Source organism: Anomaloglossus baeobatrachus, chromosome 4 (genome assembly GCF_048569485.1).
Source record: "Anomaloglossus baeobatrachus isolate aAnoBae1 chromosome 4, aAnoBae1.hap1, whole genome shotgun sequence".
Taxonomy (NCBI): Eukaryota; Metazoa; Chordata; class Amphibia; order Anura; family Aromobatidae; genus Anomaloglossus; species Anomaloglossus baeobatrachus.
In genome coordinates this window covers 563,518,435-563,540,878 of record NC_134356.1, presented here as the reverse complement: position 1 = coordinate 563,540,878, position 22,444 = coordinate 563,518,435, and the positions used below count along the sequence as shown (strand labels likewise).

Sequence of the window (22,444 nt, the reverse complement as noted above, 5' to 3'; positions counted from 1 at the left end):
TACTTTGTATGTTTTACGTTTTTTGTTAGAAATGGTTTTTGCTCTTTTCATTTATAATCAATGGATCTGCCAGGTTTATATAAATGTTAGCCGCTCGTCTAATGCTTTAGTATCGGCTGGAACGTCATACTCAATGCAGCAACATAAATTCTGATGATTTCCAGTGTTTTCCAAGACCTGTAGGGGAACAACTGCTCATTATATTCTCAGCGTGTCACCCACTCCCTTAGGGTCCTGTTTATTGAGTTTAAACATGGAATAAAGCACAATTGTTTTTCTGCCGAGCCTGAACAGTAATTGAAAGTGGAAAAAAATAATTGTTTTTTTCTTGATAGATAGTGTCATAGAAGTAGTCCTTTGATGGATTGGTTATAACGTGTCGCAAATTTATTTGCAAATATTGACTGAGGATGAATAACATATAGAATCTACTTTTGTTTCTCAATACAGGTAGAATGGGTGCAACAGCAACAAATAAAGAAAAGGGTTAAAAGACATATTCGGGCAGATCCTAACCTTTTGTACTTTAATGACCCCATCTGGTCGAACATGTGGTACCTGGTAAGTACACTGGTTATTGCTAGAATTTTAGTATCCTGCGCAGCCCACGCTGCTGGGTACCAGCTGAACCCAAGCACAACAGTCCTAAATTCTTCAAGTAATCTTTGCACTATAGGCATTTCAAGATCATTTCAAACCTATTAATGTATTAGTGCTTCCTCATGGTGGGACAGCGGCGAGGGACCTTCACATGGAGACTGGATTAATGTATAGCGTTCAGGAGATGACTGATTCTGAGATGAAGCAGTACTTTCCGATTATTGATATAATATATAATATATATATATATATATATATATATATATATATATATATATATATATATATATATATATATATATATATATATATATATATATATATAATATCTACGCGCACACACACACACACACACACACACACACACACACACACACACACTATGTATTCTTTACTTTACTAATTGGTCTCTCCTCACCCATCTCTCCAGTCTATCAAGAGTGCAGCAGACAGACTCCTAATTGTAACCAACTCACTCTTTCCCAACCACAAAACTCTCCACAATGCTGCACTGCCAAACATCTTGATCTGTCAGCCACCCTACTAGTGCCTTCTGTTCTGCTAATGAGCCAAAGCTAGCAATTTCCATTTTCTGAATTTCTTAAATTTTCAAGACTTTTCTCAAGCTGCACTAGTTTTTTGGCATGCACTACCCCAGTCAAATATTTAATAACTCCATAGCTTTAGGTGTGCCCTAAAAATGCATCTTTTCGGCTGGTATGTATGTTCCTTTTCTGTCTTGTTTACTTTTACCAATGCCCGTTACAGTATTCTTTAGACCCTGATTATTATTTATTATTATTATAGCGCCATTAATTTCATGGCGCTTTACAAGTGAAAAAGGGTATACATAAAAACTAGTACAACAATCATTAATAGTACAAAATAGACTGGTATAGGAGGAGAGGAGACCCTGCCCGCGAGGGCTCAGTCTACAGGGGATGGGGGAGGGTACAATAGGTGAGGACAGAGCTGGTTGCATAGTGGTGTACTGGACTGAGGGTTGGTTATTGTAGGTTGTAGGCTTGTCAGAAGAGGTGGGTCTTCAGGTTCCTCTTGAAGCTTTTCACGGTATCTGAGAGTCTGATATGCTGGGGTAGAGGGTTGCAGAGTATGGAGGAGGCACGGGAGAAGTCTTGTATGCGATTGTGGGAAGAGGAGATAAGAGAGGAATAGAGAAGGAGATCTTGTGAGGATCTGAGGTTACGTGCAGGTAGGTACCGGGAGACTAGGTCACAAATGTAAGGAGGAGACAAGTTGTGGATAGCTTTGTAGGTCATGGTTCATATTTTGAACTGGAGTCTTTGGGCAATGGGAAGCCAGTGAAGGGATTGGCAGAGTGGTGAGGCTGGGGAATAGCGAGGAGAGAGGTCGATTAAGCGGGCTGCAGAGTTCAGGATAGATTGGAAGGGAGGCCAGAGAGCAGGAGGTTGCAGTAGTCGAGGCGGGAGATGAGGGCGTGTACTAGTGTTTTTGCTGATTCTTGGTTAAGGAAGGCACGGATTCGGGAGATATTTTTGAGTTTTAGTCTGCTGTATCCTTCAAGCCGCACATCCAAGCCCTCTTCACCTCATGCAGAGTCGAGGGTTACTCCAAGGCAACGAACTTGTGAGACTGGGGAGAGTGAGCAGCCATCAACTTTGATTATAGTATATACCCCACACCCTTGCATATCTGTGCATAATATATATTCTGCCTGGGGGAATTTCTCATCCAGCTTCATGTGTAGAACTTTAAAAGATGACTAGATAATTATATAAAACAAAGCGTTTTGTCTTTTGTCACCATAATTCCCTTATTGATCATAAGCTTTTGTAAACAGGTCCATCACACTGTTTCCATGCCTAATCTTTTTGTACACATACATGCTGATTTGGAAAGAGCTATAGAATATTTTGGCTTTATAAAAATACAGATTTTTTTATTTTTTTTTGTACTCAAATACATTGCATGAACAAGAGATACCATTTAAAATCTCCCGGATGAAGTGGCCGTCTTCTGCTGACCTTTGATTTTCACTAATTCTTCCATTTTCAGCACTGCAGTGATAAGAGCAGCCGCTGTCGCTCAGAAATGAATGTTATGGCTGCTTGGCAAAGAGGCTACACTGGCAAAAATGTGGTTGTGAGCATCTTAGATGATGGAGTGGAGAAAAATCACCCAGATCTTATACATAATTACGTGAGTATATCAGCATATTTCTTGCATCTTTCAGGCCAAAGAAATCTATACATATTAGCTTACATAACCGTGTTAAGACCAACCGGTTAGAAGGTTTCCCGTTATACTGCTGCCAATACATTATGTTCCTCCTAGTTAGGCTCTTAATCCAGTTTGTGTGCCCCTGCATTGTGGCATACCTCTAAAAATGATCTTTATGCTTTAGTCTCCCTGCACATTACTGAGAACGGAGCAATCCGGTTGGTAGGTATGGACCAAACTCTGCGCGGTCTGTGAGCTCGCTTACCCAGATCTCCTGCCTTCGATGGCGAAGACGGAGGGGCTGGGTTAGTGGGCTTCTACCAGGTGCCGAGATCCATCCTTATGCACCCAACAAACTGTTCAACCCTCAGTAATGTGCAGCGAGAATAATGTATGAGAATATTTTTAATGGTACAGTCCTCAACATAAATGAGTACACCCCTCTTTGAAAAGTAAGATTTTAATCAATATCTCCCTGCACAAAAAAAGATGACTGAGTTTCATAGAACATTTTATTTATTTATTTTTTTTTACCTGTAATATAAAAGTAAGTTTTTTATAATTAAGGATGAGTGGACTTGTGGATGTTCGGGTTTAGTGGAACTTTAGTTTAGTTTGGTTCAGTATCCGAACTTGACCCTGAACCCCATATAAGTCAATGGGGGCCCACACTTTGGTGCTGTAAAATGGTCGTCATAAGGGCTAGGGAGTTACAAAAGGAAACAAAATGGGGGTGAGAGCAGGAAAATTGTCCTGGAAACAAATGTGGATAAGGTATAAATTAAAAAAAACGAGGTCCCCCTCCCCTATTTTTCATAACCAGCCAAGGTAAAGCCGACAGCTGTCTGGTTATCAAAAAGTAAGGGGACCCCACACCGTTTTTGTATTTTAAAAAAATATTTTTAAATAATCATTTTAAAAAGAAAAGGCGTGGGGTAACTCTCCTATTTTTGATTGCCAGCCAAGTTAAAGAAGACCGCTTAGGCCTGGTATTATCAGCCTGGAAAGACGCATGATTATTTGGCCCTTAACTGCTTAAGGCCTCGGTTCCACTTGCGCATAGCTTCCAGTGCAAGAGCATCAGAAGCGATATGCTAATGACCCTCTGCTGCGAGTGTGAGCCGAGGGTCATGCGACTATGATGTGATCTTGCGATAAGATCACAGCTGCGGGAAAGAGGAAGGGAGAACTTTCTCCCTCTTCTCCGTGGCCTTTGTCTGCGTATATCGCACTGGTGTCGGATGACATGCGAGTGCAGTATGATGTTTCACACGCACCCATAGACTTATATGGGTGCACGTGAGCCGAGACTCACTGCCAAACGCAGCATTCGGCAATCCATTTCTCATGCCGATATGGCATGAGAAATCAATCGCAGATGGACACTGCCCCATAGTTTTACACTGCTGTGAGTGCAATCCGATGTTTTATTTGATTGCACTCGTTTGTGCAAAATTAAAGTGGAAGCGACGTCTAAATTTGTCTTTGTCCGGCTCTTCTGAATTGACCTGGTGCAGTGGCAATTGAAGTAATATCTTGGGGGGTGATGTCAGCTGTGAATTGACAGCTGGCATTAAGCCCAGGTGTTAGCAATGTAGAGGCATTAATCAGATACCCCCATTAACAACCTGGCAAGTGTAGAGTTAAAAACACACACACACACACACACACACAGACTTCCCCTCACTCCCTCATTGACCAATTTATTAATTTAAAGAAATCCTCAAACTTTCGACATTATCCAATTGTGTAATGTCCCACGATGTCCATCTAGTCTTCTGAGACCAGGGCTCCCTAGGTCACTCTTGGACAGCGGCAGGCGTGGAATTTCTTGCGCTCATTCAATGGACGTTGTGGGACATTACACCATTGGATTACGTCGGAACTTCAAGTATTTTTAAATGAATAAATTATAACTTGTCTTATGCAGGGATTTTGTCTAACCCTTGAAGCTTTGACTATTTATTACTATTATTTAATACAAATCATTGTATTAGTGAATGTGTGATTTATAGTTGTAGGTTATATAGAAGTTCTAAAATTGTAATAGAAAAACTACATTAAGTGTTTGTTTAAATGTTTCATATTTCATTCTATATACAATCTAAGGCTCATGCATATGCATGAGACCGACATGGACAGAAAGAGAGATAGAGACAGAGAGAGACCGAAAGACCTGCGTTTGTTATGTAAAAAAAACCATGCTGATCACAACAAAAAATGCAGTGCAAACACACTGCTTAACATTTTGGTAACGTTTTTCTACAACTCATTGATTTCAATGGGTGTAGAATGCTGCCAAAACAGACAAAAGAATTGACATGCTGCTTTTTTAAACGCAGAGATTTTGTCAAATTTTTGACAATCAAAACGCTGCGTTTAAAAAAGCATCGTGTGCACGAATTTTGCATGATTCTCATAGACTTTGCTGGGGAAGCAGAACGAATGCATTTTGACAATGTGACGCTGCAGCTTAAAACGCTGCAGAAACGCAAAAACAAATGCACCGTGCGCATGAGCCCTAAATCTACACTATGATATTTTTTTTTTATAACTTTGAAGAGAAATAAATATATATGGGCAGCACGGTGGCTCAGTGGTTAGCACTGCAGTCTTTGCAGCGCTGGGGTTCTGATTTCAAATCCCACCAAGGACAACATCTGCAAGGAGTTTGTATGGTCTCCCCGTGTTCTCGTGTATTTCCTCCGGGTACTCTGGTTTCCTCCCACACTCCAAAGTCATCCTGATAGGGAATTTAGATTGTGAGCCCCAATGGGTACAGTGATGATGATGTATGTAAGGCACTGTGGACTTAATGGCGATATACTGTATAAGTGAATAGATATTATATATTATTGTTATTATTATTAGTTACGTGCGTCCAGTTTTTTTATGATATCTGTTCACTGCAGTTTTTTTTATTGTAGCTTCAGAAATTTACTGCAGTAATTATTTTATGCCAGTTTTTCACATAGAATTCTAGTTAGCGTCACTTGCGGGCGGGCATTCAGTAATTCTTTATGGACGTTTGGCCAGTATATTTTGTATTTTATTAATATATAATATAATATAATATAATATAATATATTAAATATATATATATATATAAATATATATATATATATATATATATATATATATATATATATAATATATATATGTGTGTGTGTGTGTGTATGTATATGTAATATATAGTTGTCGCGGGCGGAGGAGGGGACGCCGCGCACTCCCACTGCTGCTCGGGTCCGGCTGCCGCTGCGGCCTGCCGCTGCTCGGTGGCTCGAGCGATGGGCCGCATCCCGGGGACTCTCGAGCGGCGCTCCTCGCCCGTGAGTGAAAGGGGGTTGTTTGGGTGTGGGGATTGGTTATTGTCCGTTACGCCACCCACGGTTGTGGTGATTTGTTGGCACCACCGCTGCTCTGTATGGGGATCCCGGGAAGGATGGTATGGAGCAGCCAGTTGTTGTGTTGCCCCTCCGTGAGTAGGGGTTGGTGATCTCGGGGCCCAGTGATGAGTTGGGAGATGCAGGGCTTGGTGGGCGCAGGGACGCGGGGGCAGCGCTGTGCCTTGCGGCACTGTGGTACTCACTCAGCCTGAGACGTTGACACAGTTTTTCGGTAAACCACACGGCTGGAAAGACGGTTCCCACGGACGGCTGCACTTGCTCTCCCAGTAGGTAACGGTAATGTCCCTTTGACCTGCACCTAGTGTTTCTGTGTTGGTAGCGATGGGTTCCCACCAGTAACCCGCTCCCCGGCTTGGATATGGGCCGGAGGAGCCCTGCTTTGCCCGCAGACGCTGGCCCCGAGGAACTGGTGCCCTGGCGGTGGCGGTGTTCCTCCTTAATGGTTGGACTTTTGCCTTCAGTCGGGACTTGGTTGTTTGGAGACAGACGTCCCCTTCACTGACGGATTTGGCAAATTATGGCGACTCCTAGCCTTGCCGGGGTCCGAGAGGCCCCTGCCCTGGTGCTGACTGTCCTTCGTATACTGCTCCAGACCGCCGGGCCACTACCCGTCCGCGGTCCTTCCAGCAACCTCCGAGCAGTCCCCCTCCAGACAATCACCGCTGTTGCTGACCTTGCTGACTCTGTCCTGCACTTAGCCGGACCAACTTCAGGGCTTTCTACGCTCACTTTTACTCCTTTTCTTCTTTGCTCCTCAACTACTTCACTTTCACTTAGCTGTTTACTCCTTTCCGTCCCTAGCTTAACTCCTTACTCAAGCTCTTCCTGAGCTAATCTGCCTGGTACTTCCCGCCTCCAGAGCTGTGAACTCCTCGGTGGGCGGAGCCAACCGCCTGGCCCACCCCCTGGTGTGAACATCAGCCCCTGGAGGAAGGCAACAAGGATTTTAGTAGCTTTGGTGTTCCTAACTGGGATGTAGGGTGTGGTGGTGTGATGACCTGTGACCCCTGGCTTGCCCAGGGCGTCACATTTGTGTGTGTGTGTGTGTGTATATATATATATATATATATATATATATATATATATATATATATATATATATATATATATATATATATATATATATATATATATATATATATATATATATATATATATATATATATATATATATATATATATATATATATATATATATATATATATGTATGTATATATATATATGTATATATGTATATATATATATATGTATATGTATATATATATGTATGTATATATATATATGTATATATGTATATATGTATATATGTATATATGTATATATGTATATATGTATATATATATATATGTATATATATATATATGTATATATATGTATATATGTATATATATGTATATATATGTTCTCTTCTTTTTTTTTCTTTTCTTTTATTCTTATCTAATAAAGTTTACATCAAACAGCGGAATGAAATGTTGTCAAACAATACACGTGAAAACACTGCAGACATACACTCCACCCTGCAAAAAAATGTCCCGCTGTTCTCAGACATTGTATTCAGCTGAGGAGGCGCACACTTTCTTTGCCTCAAACACGAATAGTGAGGGAGAGGATGCCAAATTGCTTATCTTTCCTCCTCATCCACCTCCTCTAGTGATCATTAATCCCCACGAAGAAGCCCCACAACACCCCCTGAGGAATATGAGCCCTCCCGCCCCCATGCTGGCCCGCCCCTTCTCAGTGCCGGCCCGCCCCCCGCAGCTAAAGCTCGCTCGCACGAATGGACCTCAGTCGCAGGGACACTTGCATGACACTCGGCTCTGCTGTACTGCCAGCATGAGCCGAGTGTCTTGCAAGGGGATCGTTGTAATCCCCGTATGGCCCCAGCCTAACATTCCGGCTTTCCGAATGGCTATGTCCTGAACCCAATTTAAGGCAGTTCACAAATTTTTGCATTACACAGTCCACCACGAGATGACCCCATCTTTCACCGACTTTTCAAAGTTAGGCTGGTCATCGATAGTCAGCAACAAATTTGCTGAAGTGTATATTCCCCAAAGGGAAATCTGCATAGATGAGTCCCTAATACACTTCAATTGCAGGCTGAAATTACGGCAATACCTGCCCAGTTAAAAGGCCAGCTACAAAATTAAATTGTACAAGCTGTGCGAGAGTACCTCAGGGTCACCCACAGATTTAGAGTTTATGAAGGGAAGGACACCCCCTGTTCTGGGTGTGCATGGGAAAGTTGTGTGGGAATTGGTGCACCCACTGCTGGATAAGGGTTATCACCTCTGCCTAGAAAACTACTACACCAGCATTCCACTCTTCAAGTTCCTTCTATGCCAGAGCTACCCCAGCTTGTGTGTTGCGCTACCCATAGGAGTGCGCGGTAGTGAACTCACTGGGCCACAGAGGGCTTTGGCAGCTGACCCCAGGAATGGACTTGAACAGAGCTTGAGGAATAGGAAGAGCTTTATTGATTAGAGCGTGACCAGCACAAGAGAAGTCCAGATACCCTTAGGTATGACTGAGTATTACTGCATGGCAGGTACGACCTGAGCACCAGCAGAGTACAATCCACAATGGAGTACACCAAGCCAGGCCTTAAGGCCGCTTTACATGATGCGATATTGGTACCGATATCGCTAGCGTGCGTTCCCGCCTCCATCGGTTGTGCGACACAGGCAAAACACTGCCCGTGTCGCACAACATCGCCCAAACCTGTCACACATACTTACCTGCCTAGCGACGTCGCTGTGACCGGCGAACCGCCTCCTTTCTAAGGGGGCGGTTCGTTCAGTGTCAGAGCGACGTCACAGCAGTGTCACTGAACCGCCGCCCAATAGAAGCGGAGGGGCGGAGATGAGCGGGACGTAACATCTCGCCCACCTCCTTCCTTCCTCATTGTAGGCGGGACGCAGGTAAGGAGAGCTTCCTCGTTCCTGCTGTGTCACACGGAGCGATGTGTGCTGCCGCAGGAACGAGGAACAACTTCGTTACTGCTGCAGTAACGATAATTGAGAATGGACCCCCATGTCACCGATGAGCGATTTTGCATGTTTTTGCGACGATGCAAAATCGCTCATAGGTGTCACACGCAACAGCATTGCTAATGCGGCCGGATGTGCGTCACAAATTCCGTGACCCCAACGACTTCGCATTAGCGATGTCGTGGCGTGTAAAGCCCGCTTTAGTCAAGTAGCAGGAAGGACATAGACGCCAGATGACTCTGTATGGACCTCCACTAACTGTGCTTGATCTAGTCCAGCAAGCAGAAGCAGTATAGTCACAGGGTGTGGGACAGGAGGGGAGGATGCCGTAAATGCCCAGTGCCTCTCTGCAATAGGCCGAGAAGCACTTCCAGATTAAGGCATACTTGCCCTTTAAATCCCAACAGGATGTGGTGGGCATTGCCTAAATAAGGTCCTGGAAGCCCTGTGCACACATTTTTCTGGACAAGCAGGCTACAGGCGGAGAGCTGGAGAAAAGTCCGGAACTGCGATCTCAGTGAGTACCCTGTTTGGAAGGGAAGACAATGGGATGGGCAGACCGTACGGAGCCACGTACTGGGCACCGAACTCCTGCCCAGTAGGGGTTGGGCCCGCAAGAGGAGGCATGACAGTGTGGTACTATGTGAAAAAATCGGACAGGCCTCCCTGGATCACTAATTGGTCAGTTGCTCAGAAAGCGTATAAAGAGTGGGATATCCTTTTCTTGACCCAAATAGATGGAAATTGCAGCACTCCTACTGCTGTATGAGGTACCACTACACAGGTCTACAAACCAGACTATCCTGGAGTATAATAAAAAACATGGGAAGAGTTGAGGTGAGTTCCCCCAAATTGCAAGGAAGGGAAGAACACTGAAAAGAAAGGTGCAGAGTGTGTTACAAAAGGAATGCAAGAAAGAGTACCACTTGGCAATGTGACACCTGCCCCGAAAAACCTGGCCTGTGCATAAAACTGCTCATCCATGAATTACTAAATTTATTTGATTGATCTTGCACCACTTGATTAACTCTGCCCATATTGCATATACCATCACATTGTAAATTCACATACTAGTAAAATACGCTCCTAAATTAATTGGAAACAAGGATCACTTATGGGGGGGTTTCTACTGTTTTGGTAACGCAACGGCTCTGCAAATGCAACATTGTGCCCGCAGCAATTCCATCAAAGTCTGTGTTCCAAAATGTCGCTCCTTACTTTGAGGTCTGCAGGTCCAACACATATTGGGTATTGGTGTATGTTGAAGACATTTAACAACAATTTTGTGGGGTCCATTTTTTTTTCCCTGTTATAACTGTGAAAATGAAAACTTTGGAACTAAAACTTTTTTTGTGGGGTGTGTTTTTTTTTTTTTTGTTTTTTTTTTTTTCTTTTTCATTCACAGCTCAACGTTAGAAAATTCTGTTACGCTGTAAAGTATCTGGAGGTTCAAGGTGCTCACCACACATCTAGACACATTCCTTAAGGGAGATTTCTATATTTAGGTACATCAGAGGCTCTCCAGACTCAACATGGCGTCCGCTATGAATTCCAGCCAGTTTTGCATTCCAAATGTCAAATGGCGCTCCTTCCCTTCCGAGCCCTGCTGTGTGCCCAAACAGTAATTTTTCCCCACATATGGGGTATTGGGGTATTTGTGTACTCAAGAGAAAATAAACTCCAAATTTTGTTCAATTTCTCCTGTAATTCACCCTTGCAAAGTTGCAGCTAAAGCAACATTTTAGTGGGCAAAAAGTATTATTTTCCTTTTTTTTTTTTTTTTTTTTTTTTTTTTGCTGCTTCATTGCTTTAATTCCTGTGAAGCACCTGAAGGGTTTTATAAACGTCTTGAATTTGTTTTAGAACACTTTGAGGGGTGTAGTTTTTAAAATTGTCAGTTTTGAATATTTTTTTGTTATATAAGGATGTGAATAGCTGTACTTTACTGGAGCTGCTTTCTGGGATTGTGGACTACGACAGACTAAACCTTTTTGATAATACAGTGCCTACAAGTAGTATTCAACCCCCTTCAGTATTAGCAGGTTTGATAAGATGCAAATAAGTTAGAGCCTGCAAACTTCAAACAAGAGCAGGATTTATTAACAGATGCATAAATCTTACAAACCAACAAGTTTATGTTGCTCAGTTAAATTTTAATAAATTTTCAATATAAAAGTGTGGGTCAATTATTATTCAACCCCTAGGTTTAATATTTTGTTGAATAACCCTTGTTTGCAATTACATCTAATAATCGTCTTTTATAAGAACTGATCAGGCCGGCACAGGTCTCTGGAGTTATCTTGGCCCACTCCTGCATGCAGATCTTCTCCAAGTTATCTAGGTTCTTTGGGTGTCTCATGTGGACTTTAATCTTGAGCTCCTTCCACAAGTTTTCAATTGGGTTAAGGTCAGGAGACTGACTAGGCCACTGCAACACCTTGATTTTTTTCCCTCTTGAACCAGGCCTTGGTTTTCTTGGCTGTGTGCTTTGGGTCGTTGTCTTGTTGGAAGATGAAATGACGACCCATCTTAAGATCCTTGATGGAGGAGCGGAGGTTCTTGGCCAAAATCTCCAGTTAGGCAGTGCTATCCATCTTCCCATGGATGCGGACCAGATGGCCAGGCCCCTTGGCTGAGAAACAGCCCCACAGCATGATGCTGCCACCACCATGCTTGACTGTAGGGATGGTATTCTTGGGGTCGTATGCAGTGCCATCCAGTCTCCAAACGTCACGTGTGTGGTTGGCACCAAAGATCTCGATCTTGGTCTCATCAGACCAGAGAACCTTGAACCAGTCTGTCTCTGAGTCCTCCAAGTGATCATGAGCAACCTGTAGACGAGCCTTGACATGACGCTTTGAAAGTAAAGGTACCTTACGGGCTCGTCTGGAACGGAGACCATTGCGGTGGAGTACGTTAGTTATGGTATTGACTGAAACCAATGTCCCCACTGCCATGAGATCTTCCTGGAGCTCCTTCCTTGTTGTCCTTGGGTTAGCCTTGACTCTTCGGACAAGCATGGCCTCGGCACGGGTGGAAACGTTCAAAGGCTGTCCAGGCCGTGGAAGGCTAACAGTAGTTCCAAAAGCCTTCCACTTCTGGATGATGCTCCCAACAGTGGAGACAGGTAGGCCCAACTCCTTGGAAAGGGTTTTGTACCCCTTGCCAGCCTTGTGACTCTCCACGATCGTGTCTCTGATGGCCTTGGAATGCTCCTTTGTCTTTCCCATGTTGACAAAGTATGAGTGCTGTTCACAAGTTTGGGGAGGGTCTTAATTAGTCAGAAAAGGCTGGAAAAAAAGATAATTAATCCAATCATGTGAAGCTCATTGTTCTTTGTGCCTGAAATACTTCTTAATACTTTAGGGGAACCAAACAGAATTCTTGTGGTTTGAGGGGTTGACTAATAAATGACCCTCTGAATAAACTTTTCACAATTTTATAAAAAGAAATAACAACATTCTTTTTTGCTGCAGTGCATTTCACACTTCCAGGCTGATCTACAGTCCAAATGTCACAATGCCTAGTTAATTCCAAATGTGTAAACCTGCTAAATCTGCAGGGGGTTGAATACTACTTGTAGGCACTGTATATTGGTGACTGAGGAAGTGTGTCTCAGTGCTGAGGTTTTTGAAGGGAGTTTGGGGACCTACCTCTTAAAGGGGAGATTGACATTGTAACTGTCTTAAACAGGGTCGCTCAAGAGCTGGGGCCAGACACCAGGTACCCATATTTAGCGGTCAATGGGGAATTGTTATATCAGGTCACTAAGCAAGGAGGTGAAGTGGTTAAGCACTTGTTAATACCAGGGCCCTTCAGGTGTAAGGTGTTAGACATGGCCCACTCTCGTCTTGTATGGTCATCTGGGCGTAGACAAAACCCAAGAATGGATCCTGCAGTGGTTCTACTGGCACTGGTGTCATTGAAATTTTTTTGAATTATTGCAGATCCTGTCCCACCTGTCAGCTAACCATCCCGATCACTCACTTAAGTTCCTTAGTGCCATTGCCCATCATAGAGTTCCTGTTTGACCACATTACCATGGACCTAGTGGAACCCATAGTTAAGTCCGCCAGAGGGCATCAATATAGCCTGATGGTCCTAGATTAAGCGACGCAGTACCTGGAGGCTGTGCCATTAAGAACCTGCTCTGCCACAATAAAGAGAGAGTCCATATCTTTTCCCAGACTGGCATGCAAAAAAAAATCCTGACAGACCAAGGAACTCCTTTTATGTCTATAGTGAGTAGAGCGTTGTATAAAACTATCCAGATTACCCATCTAACACCCACAGAGAGACTGTCTTGTAGAGAGATTCAACACAACCTTGAAGGGCTTGCTCAGAAAGGTCGGGGATAAAGATGGCTGGCACTGGGATTGTCTACTGCCACATCTGATTCTCCATTAGAGACGATCCCCAGGCCTCTATAGGATTTTCTCAGTACAAACTCCTTTATGGTCACCATCCTCAGAGACTCCAAGACATAGCAAAGGAAACATGGGAAGCTGAGGTTACACCCTACAGATGTGTTATCGAACATGTGGCACAGATGCAGGAGAGGATTGCAGACGTGGTGCCGATAGTGAAGAAGAGGCCCAGGTGGGAGTATACAATCATTCGGCAAAGGTGAGACAATTCAATCCGGGAGACCTAATGGCTACCGTGGAGAACAAGTTTCTGGCTAAATGGCAGGGGCCATGTGATGACTTCAAACAACTTGGGGAGTTGAACTATAAGGTCTACCAGCCGGGAAGGTGAAAGCTCTACCAAGTATACCTAATCAAGCCCTGGCGAAATAGAAAAGTGGTTGAAGCACAGTGCATGGTGGTTAAACCTCAAGCTGATATCAAAGATGTCACAGTGGCAGAGGTATTGTAACCGGCCCAGAAACAGCAGTGCTGAGAACTGCTCTAGTGAAACCGAGACTTGTTTCAGAGATGCCAGGATATACGCAGATCGCGGCACACAAAGTTCTGACTGAACTGCATGTGCAGTTAAACATGAAGCTGTACTGGATCCCCGAAGCCCACCTAGAGGTGATTTCGAAGGAGGCGAAGAGAATGTTTAGCCTGTGCATCACTGAGGAGTCTAGGAGCGGCTAGTCAAGCCCTATTGTCTTAGTGCCGAAATCCAATTGCAATAGGAAATTCTGCAATGACTATAAGAAAGTTAATGAAGTCTCCAAATTCAATGCGTATCCGATGCCCCGTGCCAATGAGCTCATTGAGAGGCTTGGCCCGGCAAGGTACATCACTACCTGAACCTAACGAAAGGGTACTGGCAAATTTCCATATCCCAGAGTGCCAATGACAAGACAGACTTCTGTTCACCTGGCATTTGCTTCCAGTACACTAGTATGCCGTTTGGGTTGCATGGAGCCTCAGCAGAGGGGCCATTGATTGGATTATAACCCCATAACAAGTACGCCATGGCACACCTGGATGACATTGTGATTTTCAGCCCAGATTTGGGGAGTCATCTAAAGAAGGTCAAGGTGGTACTTGATGTGCGGAGGAAGGCGGAGTTTACCATAAACCCGAAAAGTTGCTTCATGGGGAAGGAGGAGGCCAAATACTTAACCTATATCGTCAGTAGGGGTGAAATCAATCTACAAGTAAGTAAATAAAGTGAAAGCAATATGAAATTGGCTGCAGCCCCTCTCAAAGAAGCAGGTTAGAGCGTTTCTGGGAATTTGTGGGATACTAACTGTTTACCAAAATTTCGCTATGACTGACCTCCTTAAGGGCACAAAGATGTCTATGGCCAAGTAGTCTTCAGAATCTGAGACTGCTTTCCAGGTTTTGAAGCTAGCTGTGTTTAAACAGCTGGTATTGGTGCACCCAACTTCAATAAGTTTGTAGTCCAGACTGACACCTGAGAGGTCAGATTAGGAACCATATTGTCTCAGGGAATAAATGGAGAGGAACATCTAATCCTATATTTGAGTAGGAAACTCTCCTCCTGTGAAAAAAACTACACTATATTAGAGTGCTTGGCGACGCGCAACCATAGAAATCTACCATAGAAAACAAGTAACCTAGCAGGCCTGCGAGGCCCCAGGCATGCGTTTCAGGGTTAAATGGGTGGGTGACACCTTGAAGTACTACCAGCTAGGCCAAAAGGTCAAGCTGGTGTCAGATCATGCGCCCCTCAGATGGATGAGGGGAAAACATGACCAGGTGGTTTGTAGCGCTCAAGGACTTTACCTTCCATTTAGAGCATAGGTTCAGGAAATTACATGGTAGCGCAGATGCTCTGTTGAGGCTTCCCCATGTAGTGACGAAAGGTGCCAACCTCCCCAGCTTTTTGCAGAGGGAGTATGTAATGTAAGATGGTCACTGGTTGAATCCTGGAGGGGGAGATATGTTTCACTGAGGTTGTCAGCCTCTGTGATGTGAACCTGAAAGCATGGTCCAACATGATAGATATTGAGAGGGCTAATTGGCCATAAGGGCCAGGTTTGTGAACAGCTAGAGAGTTGGGTGGGACTGCTATTCACATATCGCCACCATAGGGTATAGTCCAGCAGGTAAAATAAAGGTCTCTGGATTCACTCGGTGTGCGTGCGTGTGCGTGCTTCTGAGTGCGCGTGCGTGTGCGTGGACCTCCAGAGCTCTGTTTACACTGAAGGAGCTGAACCTTTTTGCCTCAGCGGGCAGATCCCACAGTGGTTAAGAGCTGTTTGTTTCCTTTTTATGCCAAACAAGCTGTGTTGTTTTTTTTGTTGTTTTTTTATGTTTTGCCCTGGTTTATGAAGGCTAAATAAACCAGTGGAAGATTTAAACAAAAACCATTCCTGTGTCTAGCTCATTAAGCAGCCAATTGAACCGGTCTATCGAACCTTCTAAAATCCTAACCCCCAAAAAGAATTTCAAAAATTGTGCTAATGTAAAGTAGACATGTGGAAAATGATATTTATGAACAATTTTGTGTGCCATAACTCTCTGGTTTAAAGACCTAAAAATAAAACGTTTGAAAATTGCAACATTTTCAAAGTTTTCACCAAAATTCTGATATTTTTTTACAAATAAATATAACATTTTTTAACATAAATTTACCACTATCATGAAGTATGTGTCAAGAACAAATGATCTCCGAATCACTGGGATCCGTTGAAGCGTTCCAGGGTTTTTATAAACGGACACTGGTCATAATGATAACATTTGGCTCTATCCGGAAGATGAAAACAGCCTGGGGGCTGAAGGGTTTAATGTATCACTGCATATATTATAAATCCATGTACTGTAAACAGTTGTGTTTGAGAGAGTTTTAGGTGGCCTGTCTTTTTATTGTTTTTTGTTTGTTTTTGTTTTTTTTTCAGGATCCATTTGCTAGCCATGATGTAAATGGAGATGATCAGGACCCAAGTCCAAGATATGATGCCAGCAATGAAAATAAGTGCGTATTGAATACTTGTACAAATTCCAATTCTTGTAAAGATGTATTTAATTGGAGGTTGTCAGGCCGGAATGTATTGATAACCTACAGTATGTTTAGTATAGGTCATCCGTATCGGATCTGTAGGAGTCTGGTCCGTTATCAATGATCAGCTGAATTGGGACTGTTCTGCAGTACCCGGCAGCGACTGCTACACGTTGAACAGTGCTGCACTGCCAACTCCGTGTATATCAAATCCAGCCACTCTGCAGTTTGTAGCAGTGGATCAGTGGGGATGTTAGACCCTACCTAAAGATAGGTCATCAATATAATCTGAAATGACAGCCCCTTCAATGCTGGCCAAGCCGATACTGTATTGAGTCTGTTCTGTATTTATATATATATATAAATTGCCTTAGTCTGTCTGTCTGTCTGTCTGTCATGCTCCAAAATTGTGTCCTTACGGTGACACAAAGCTGATTGGCCGCTGGGCTCGCCATGGCCCCGCCCCCCACACCGATTGGCCGCTCGCCCAGGCTGCGCCCCCACACGGATTGGCCAGCCGCTCGCCCAGGCTCCGCCCCCCCCCACAGATTGGCCTCTCGCCCCGGCACCCTGCAGGCATTGGCAATTCGGCCACGCCCCGCCCCCCTCACGCAATGCACGCTAGCTCTGGCCCCGCCCCCTCCCTCCCCCCGCCCATTTCCCCGAACTGACACGGCTGTCACGGAGGTGAGTACTGTACATCTCCCCCCCCCGGCCCCCGCTCGCACGGGAGTGGTGTGGATACGTATGTAACCATGTAACCCTTACAAGCGCATCAAGGTCCTGCTGCGGCGGAAGATCCACACGCACACACATAACAGCACACACACAAACATACACACACATCAGATCACACTCACTCTCACACACACACCTCACACACACCTCACACACACCTCACATCGCATCCACATACTCACAGCATCCGGCGATATCGCTTGCTTCTCGGCCTCGATACTGTGCTGTTGTGACTTTCCAGGACCTGACGGAGGATCACATGGCCAGAGGCATGTGGTATCTCCGGATGTTGTGAGTATCCGCGCGTATGTGCGATATCGTCAGTGTCTGTGTGTGTGAGTGTATGCGATCGGGTGTGTGTGAGTGTATGCGATCGGGTGTGTGTGAGTGTATGCGATCGGGGGTGTGTGAGTGGATGCGATCGGGTGTGTGTGAGTGGATGCGATCGGGTGTGTGTGAGTGGATGCGATCGGGTGTGTGTGAGTGGATGCGATCGGGTGTGTGTGAGTGGATGCGATCGGGTGTGTGTGAGTGGATGCGATCGGGTGTGTGAGTGTCGGCAGAGGAGCACGGCGTGCTGGAGGAGGCTGGGAGCAGAGAGGCTGATCATGGGGAAGGCTGGGAGGGGGAGGCTGATGCTGGGGGAGACTGGGAGGGGGAGGCTGGGAGGAAGGAGGCTGGGAGGAGAGAGGCTGATCCTGGGGAAGGCTGGGAAGGGGAGGCTGATGCTGAGGGAGGCTGGAAGGAGAGAGGCTGATGCTGGGGGAGGCTGGAAGGAGAGAGGCTGAGGCTGGGAGGAGAGAGGCTGATGCTGGGGAAGGCTGATGCTGAGGGAGGCTGGGAGGGGAAAGCTGATGCTGGGGAAGGCTGGGAGGACGGAGGCTGGGAGGAGAGAGGCTGATCCTGGGGAAGGCTGGGAGAGGGAGGCTGATGCTGGGGGAGGCTGGAAGGAGAGAGGCTGATGCTGGGGGAGGCTGGAAGAAGAGAGGCTGATGCTGGGGGAGGCTGGAAGAAGAGAGGCTGATGCTGGGGGAGGCTGATGCTGGGGGAGGCTGGAAGAAGAGAGGCTGATGCTGGGGGAGGCTGATGCTGGGGGAGGCTGGGAGGAGAGAGGCTGATGCTGGGGAAGGCTGGGAGGAGAGAGGCTGATGCTGGGGACAGAGAGGAGAGGCTGATGCTGGGATGAGAGAGGCTGATGCTGGGGGAGGCTGGGAGGGGGAGGCTGATGCTGGGGGAGGCTGGGACGAGGGAGGCTGATGCTGGTGGAGGCTGATGCTTGGGGAGGCTGATGCTGGGGGAGGCTGGAAGGAGAGAGGCTAATGCTGGTGGAGGCTGATGCTTGGGGAGGCTGATGCTGGGGGAGACTGGGAGGGGAAGGCTGATGCTGAGGGAGGCTGGGAGGAGAGAGGCTGATCCTGGGGAAGGCTGGGAACGGGAGGCTGATGCTGAGGGAGGCTGGAAGGAGAGAGGCTGATGCTGGGGGAGGCTGGAAGGAGAGAGGCTGATGCTGGTGGAGGCTGATGCTGGTGGAGGCTGATGCTTGGGGAGGCTGATGCTTGGGGAGGCTGATGCTGGGGGAGACTGGGAGCGGAAGGCTGATGCTGAGGGAGGCTGGGATGAAGGAGGCTGGGAGGAGAGAGGCTGATCCTGGGGTAGGCTGGGAAGGGGAGGCTGATGCTGAGGGAGGCTGGAAGGAGAGAGGCTGATGCTGGGGGAGGCTGGGAGGAGAGAGGCTGATGCTGGGGAAGGCTGATGCTGAGGGAGGCTGGGAGGGGAAAGCTGATGCTGGGGAAGGCTGGGAAGGACGGAGGCTGGGAGGAGAGAGGCTGATCCTGGGGAAGGCTGGGAGAGGGAGGCTGATGCTGGAGGAGGCTGGAAGGAGAGAGGCTGATGCTGGCGGAGGCTGATGCTGGGGGAGGCTGGAAGGAGAGAGGCTGATGCTGGCGGAGGCTGATGCTGGGGGAGGCTGGAAGGAGAGAGGCTGATGCTGGTGGAGGCTGATGCTTGGGGAGGCTGGGAGAGGGAGGCTGATGCTGAGGGAGGCTGGGAGGAGGGAGGCTGGGAGAGGTAGGCTGAGAGAAGAGAGGCTGATGCACGCACACACGCGCGCGCACTGCACAACACACCACACACACACACACACACACACACACACACACACACACACACACACACACACTGGGAACCACAAACAACTGCCCTACACAGACACCCACACACACAGACAACGCTGCACACACACAACACCCAACACACAAACACCGCGCACACACAAATATACGCACATACCGCACAACACACACATTGCACAAAACATACCTCCCCCCAAAACACACCACACACACACAAACCGCGCAACACACACACAACGCTACAGACACACAGCGTTCCACAAACAACGCAACACACAAACACCGTTCTCACCCCCCGTCACACCCAGACAACACCCAGAACATGTACAGCGCCTACACAAACACTTGGTAACTACACACAACAACATCTCTCTAATATATACATATATATATATATATATATATAACAAAAATCATACATGAACTACACAATACGTAAATTCTAGAATACCCGATGCGTAGAATCGGGCCACCTTCTAGTATATATGCGTGTGTATATATATATATGTATGTATGTATGTATGTATGTATGTATGTATGTATGTATGTGTATATATATATATATATATATATATATATATATATATATATATATATATATATATATATATATATATATATATATATATATATATATATATATATATATATATATATATATATATATATATATATATACAGTTAGGTCCAGAAATATTTGGACAGTGACAAAAGTTTTGTTATTTTAGCGGTTTACAAAAACATGTTCAGAAATACAATTTTATATATATATAATATGGGCTGAAAGTGCACACTCCCAGCTGCAATATGAAAGTTTTCACATCCAAATCGGAGAAAGGGTTTAGGAATCATAGCTCTGTAATGCATAGCCTCCTCTTTTTCAAGGGACCAAAAGTAATTGGACAAGGGACTCTAAGGGCTGCAATTAACTCTGAAGGCGTCTCCCTCGTTAACCTGTAATCAATGAAGTAGTTAAAAGGTCTGGGGTTGATTACAGGTGTGTGGTTTTGCATTTGGAAGCTGTTGCTGTGACCAGACAACATGCGGTCTAAGGAACTCTCAATTGAGGTGAAGCAGAACATCCTGAGGCTGAAAAAAAAGAAAAAATCCATCAGAGAGATAGCAGACATGCTTGGAGTAGCAAAATCAACAGTCGGGTACATTCTGAGAAAAAAGGAATTGACTGGTGAGCTTGGGAACTCAAAAAGGCCTGGGCGTCCACGGATGACAACAGTGGTGGATGATCGCCGCATACTTTCTTTGGTGAAGAAGAGCCCGTTCACAACATCAACTGAAGTCCAGAACACTCTCAGTGAAGTAGGTGTATCTGTCTCTAAGTCAACAGTAAAGAGAAGACTCCATGAAAGTAAATACAAAGGGTTCACATCTAGATGCAAACCATTCATCAATTCCAAAAATAGACAGGCCAGAGTTAAATTTGCTGAAAAACACCTCATGAAGCCAGCTCAGTTCTGGAAAAGTATTCTATGAACAGATGAGACCAAGATCAACCTGTACCAGAATGATGGGAAGAAAAAAGTTTGGAGAAGAAAGGGAACGGCACATGATCCAAGGCACACCACATCCTCTGTAAAACATGGTGGAGGCAACGTGATGGCATGGGCATGCATGGCTTTCAATGGCACTGGGTCACTTGTGTTTATTGATGACATAACAGCAGACAAGAGTAGCCGGATGAATTCTGAAGTGTACCGGGATATACTTTCAGCCCAGATTCAGCCAAATGACGCAAAGTTGATCGGACGGCGCTTCATAGTACAGATGGACAATGACTCCAAGCATACAGCCAAAGCTACCCAGGAGTTCATGAGTGCAAAAAAGTGGAACATTCTGCAATGGCCAAGTCAATCACCAGATCTTAACCCAATTGAGCATGCATTTAACTTGCTCAAATCCAGACTTAAGACGGAAAGACCCACAAACAAGCAAGACCTGAAGGCTGCGGCTGTAAAGGCCTGGCAAAGCATTAAGAAGGAGGAAACCCAGCGTTTGGTGATGTCCATGGGTTCCAGACTTAAGGCAGTGATTGCCTCCAAAGGATTCGCAACAAAATATTGAAAATAAAAATATTTTGTTTGGGTTTGGTTTATTTGTCCAATTACTTTTGACCTCCTAAAATGTGGAGTGTTTGTAAAGAAATGTGTACAATTCCTACAATTTCTATCAGATATTTTTGTTCAAACCTTCAAATTAAACGTTACAATCTACACTTGAATTCTGTTGTAGAGGTTTCATTTCAAATCCAATGTGGTGGCATGCAGAGCCCAACTCGCGAAAATTGTCACTGTCCAAATATTTCTGGACCTAACTGTGTGTATGTATGTATGTATGTATGTATATATATATATATATATATATATATATATATATATATATATATATATATATATATATATATATATATATATATATATATATATATATATATATATATATATATATATATATATATATATATATATATATATATATATATATATATATATATATATATATTATATTAAAGCCAGCGCTATGCTGGCACTATCATGCGGATTCTAAACATACCTTTAGTTGTGAGATCGAATATATACTTGACAGGCAGTTAGACAGGGGCAGGAATAACTAGCAAATCCCAACCCACCTATTAGATATTCTGTAGCTGCTAACAATCAAATAACCGTGCACTGCACAAACTTTACTTGCCTGTGTTTCAGAAGCTATACATCTGATATCACAACTAAAGGTATGTATAGCATCAGCATGGTAGTGCCAGTATAGCACTGGCTTCAGTTTATATAGGAAAATCCTGGTGGTTGGTCCTCTTTAATATCTATGGCTGTTGTCATCAAGAATTTAATAATAGTCAATCAGTATAAATAGACTAATAAGCTGTGATGGGCAAAAAGGAAATTGCTCTGATATCCTGAAGTTTTACCATACTGGGCATTT

The 22,444-nt window shown here is 44.8% G+C and overlaps 1 protein-coding gene across 1 annotated transcript in view; it reads left to right on the top strand.

The window, feature by feature from the left end:
* The window catches only part of PCSK6 (proprotein convertase subtilisin/kexin type 6), a 390,964-nt gene that overhangs the window by 161,447 nt on the left and 207,073 nt on the right, over window positions 1–22,444 (top strand). The window contains exons 3-5 of the mRNA XM_075346016.1: window positions 451–561; window positions 2,638–2,781; window positions 16,522–16,598. Coding sequence (XP_075202131.1) covers window positions 451–561; window positions 2,638–2,781; window positions 16,522–16,598 — 332 coding nt within the window. The remainder of the gene's footprint in view (window positions 1–450; window positions 562–2,637; window positions 2,782–16,521; window positions 16,599–22,444) is intronic.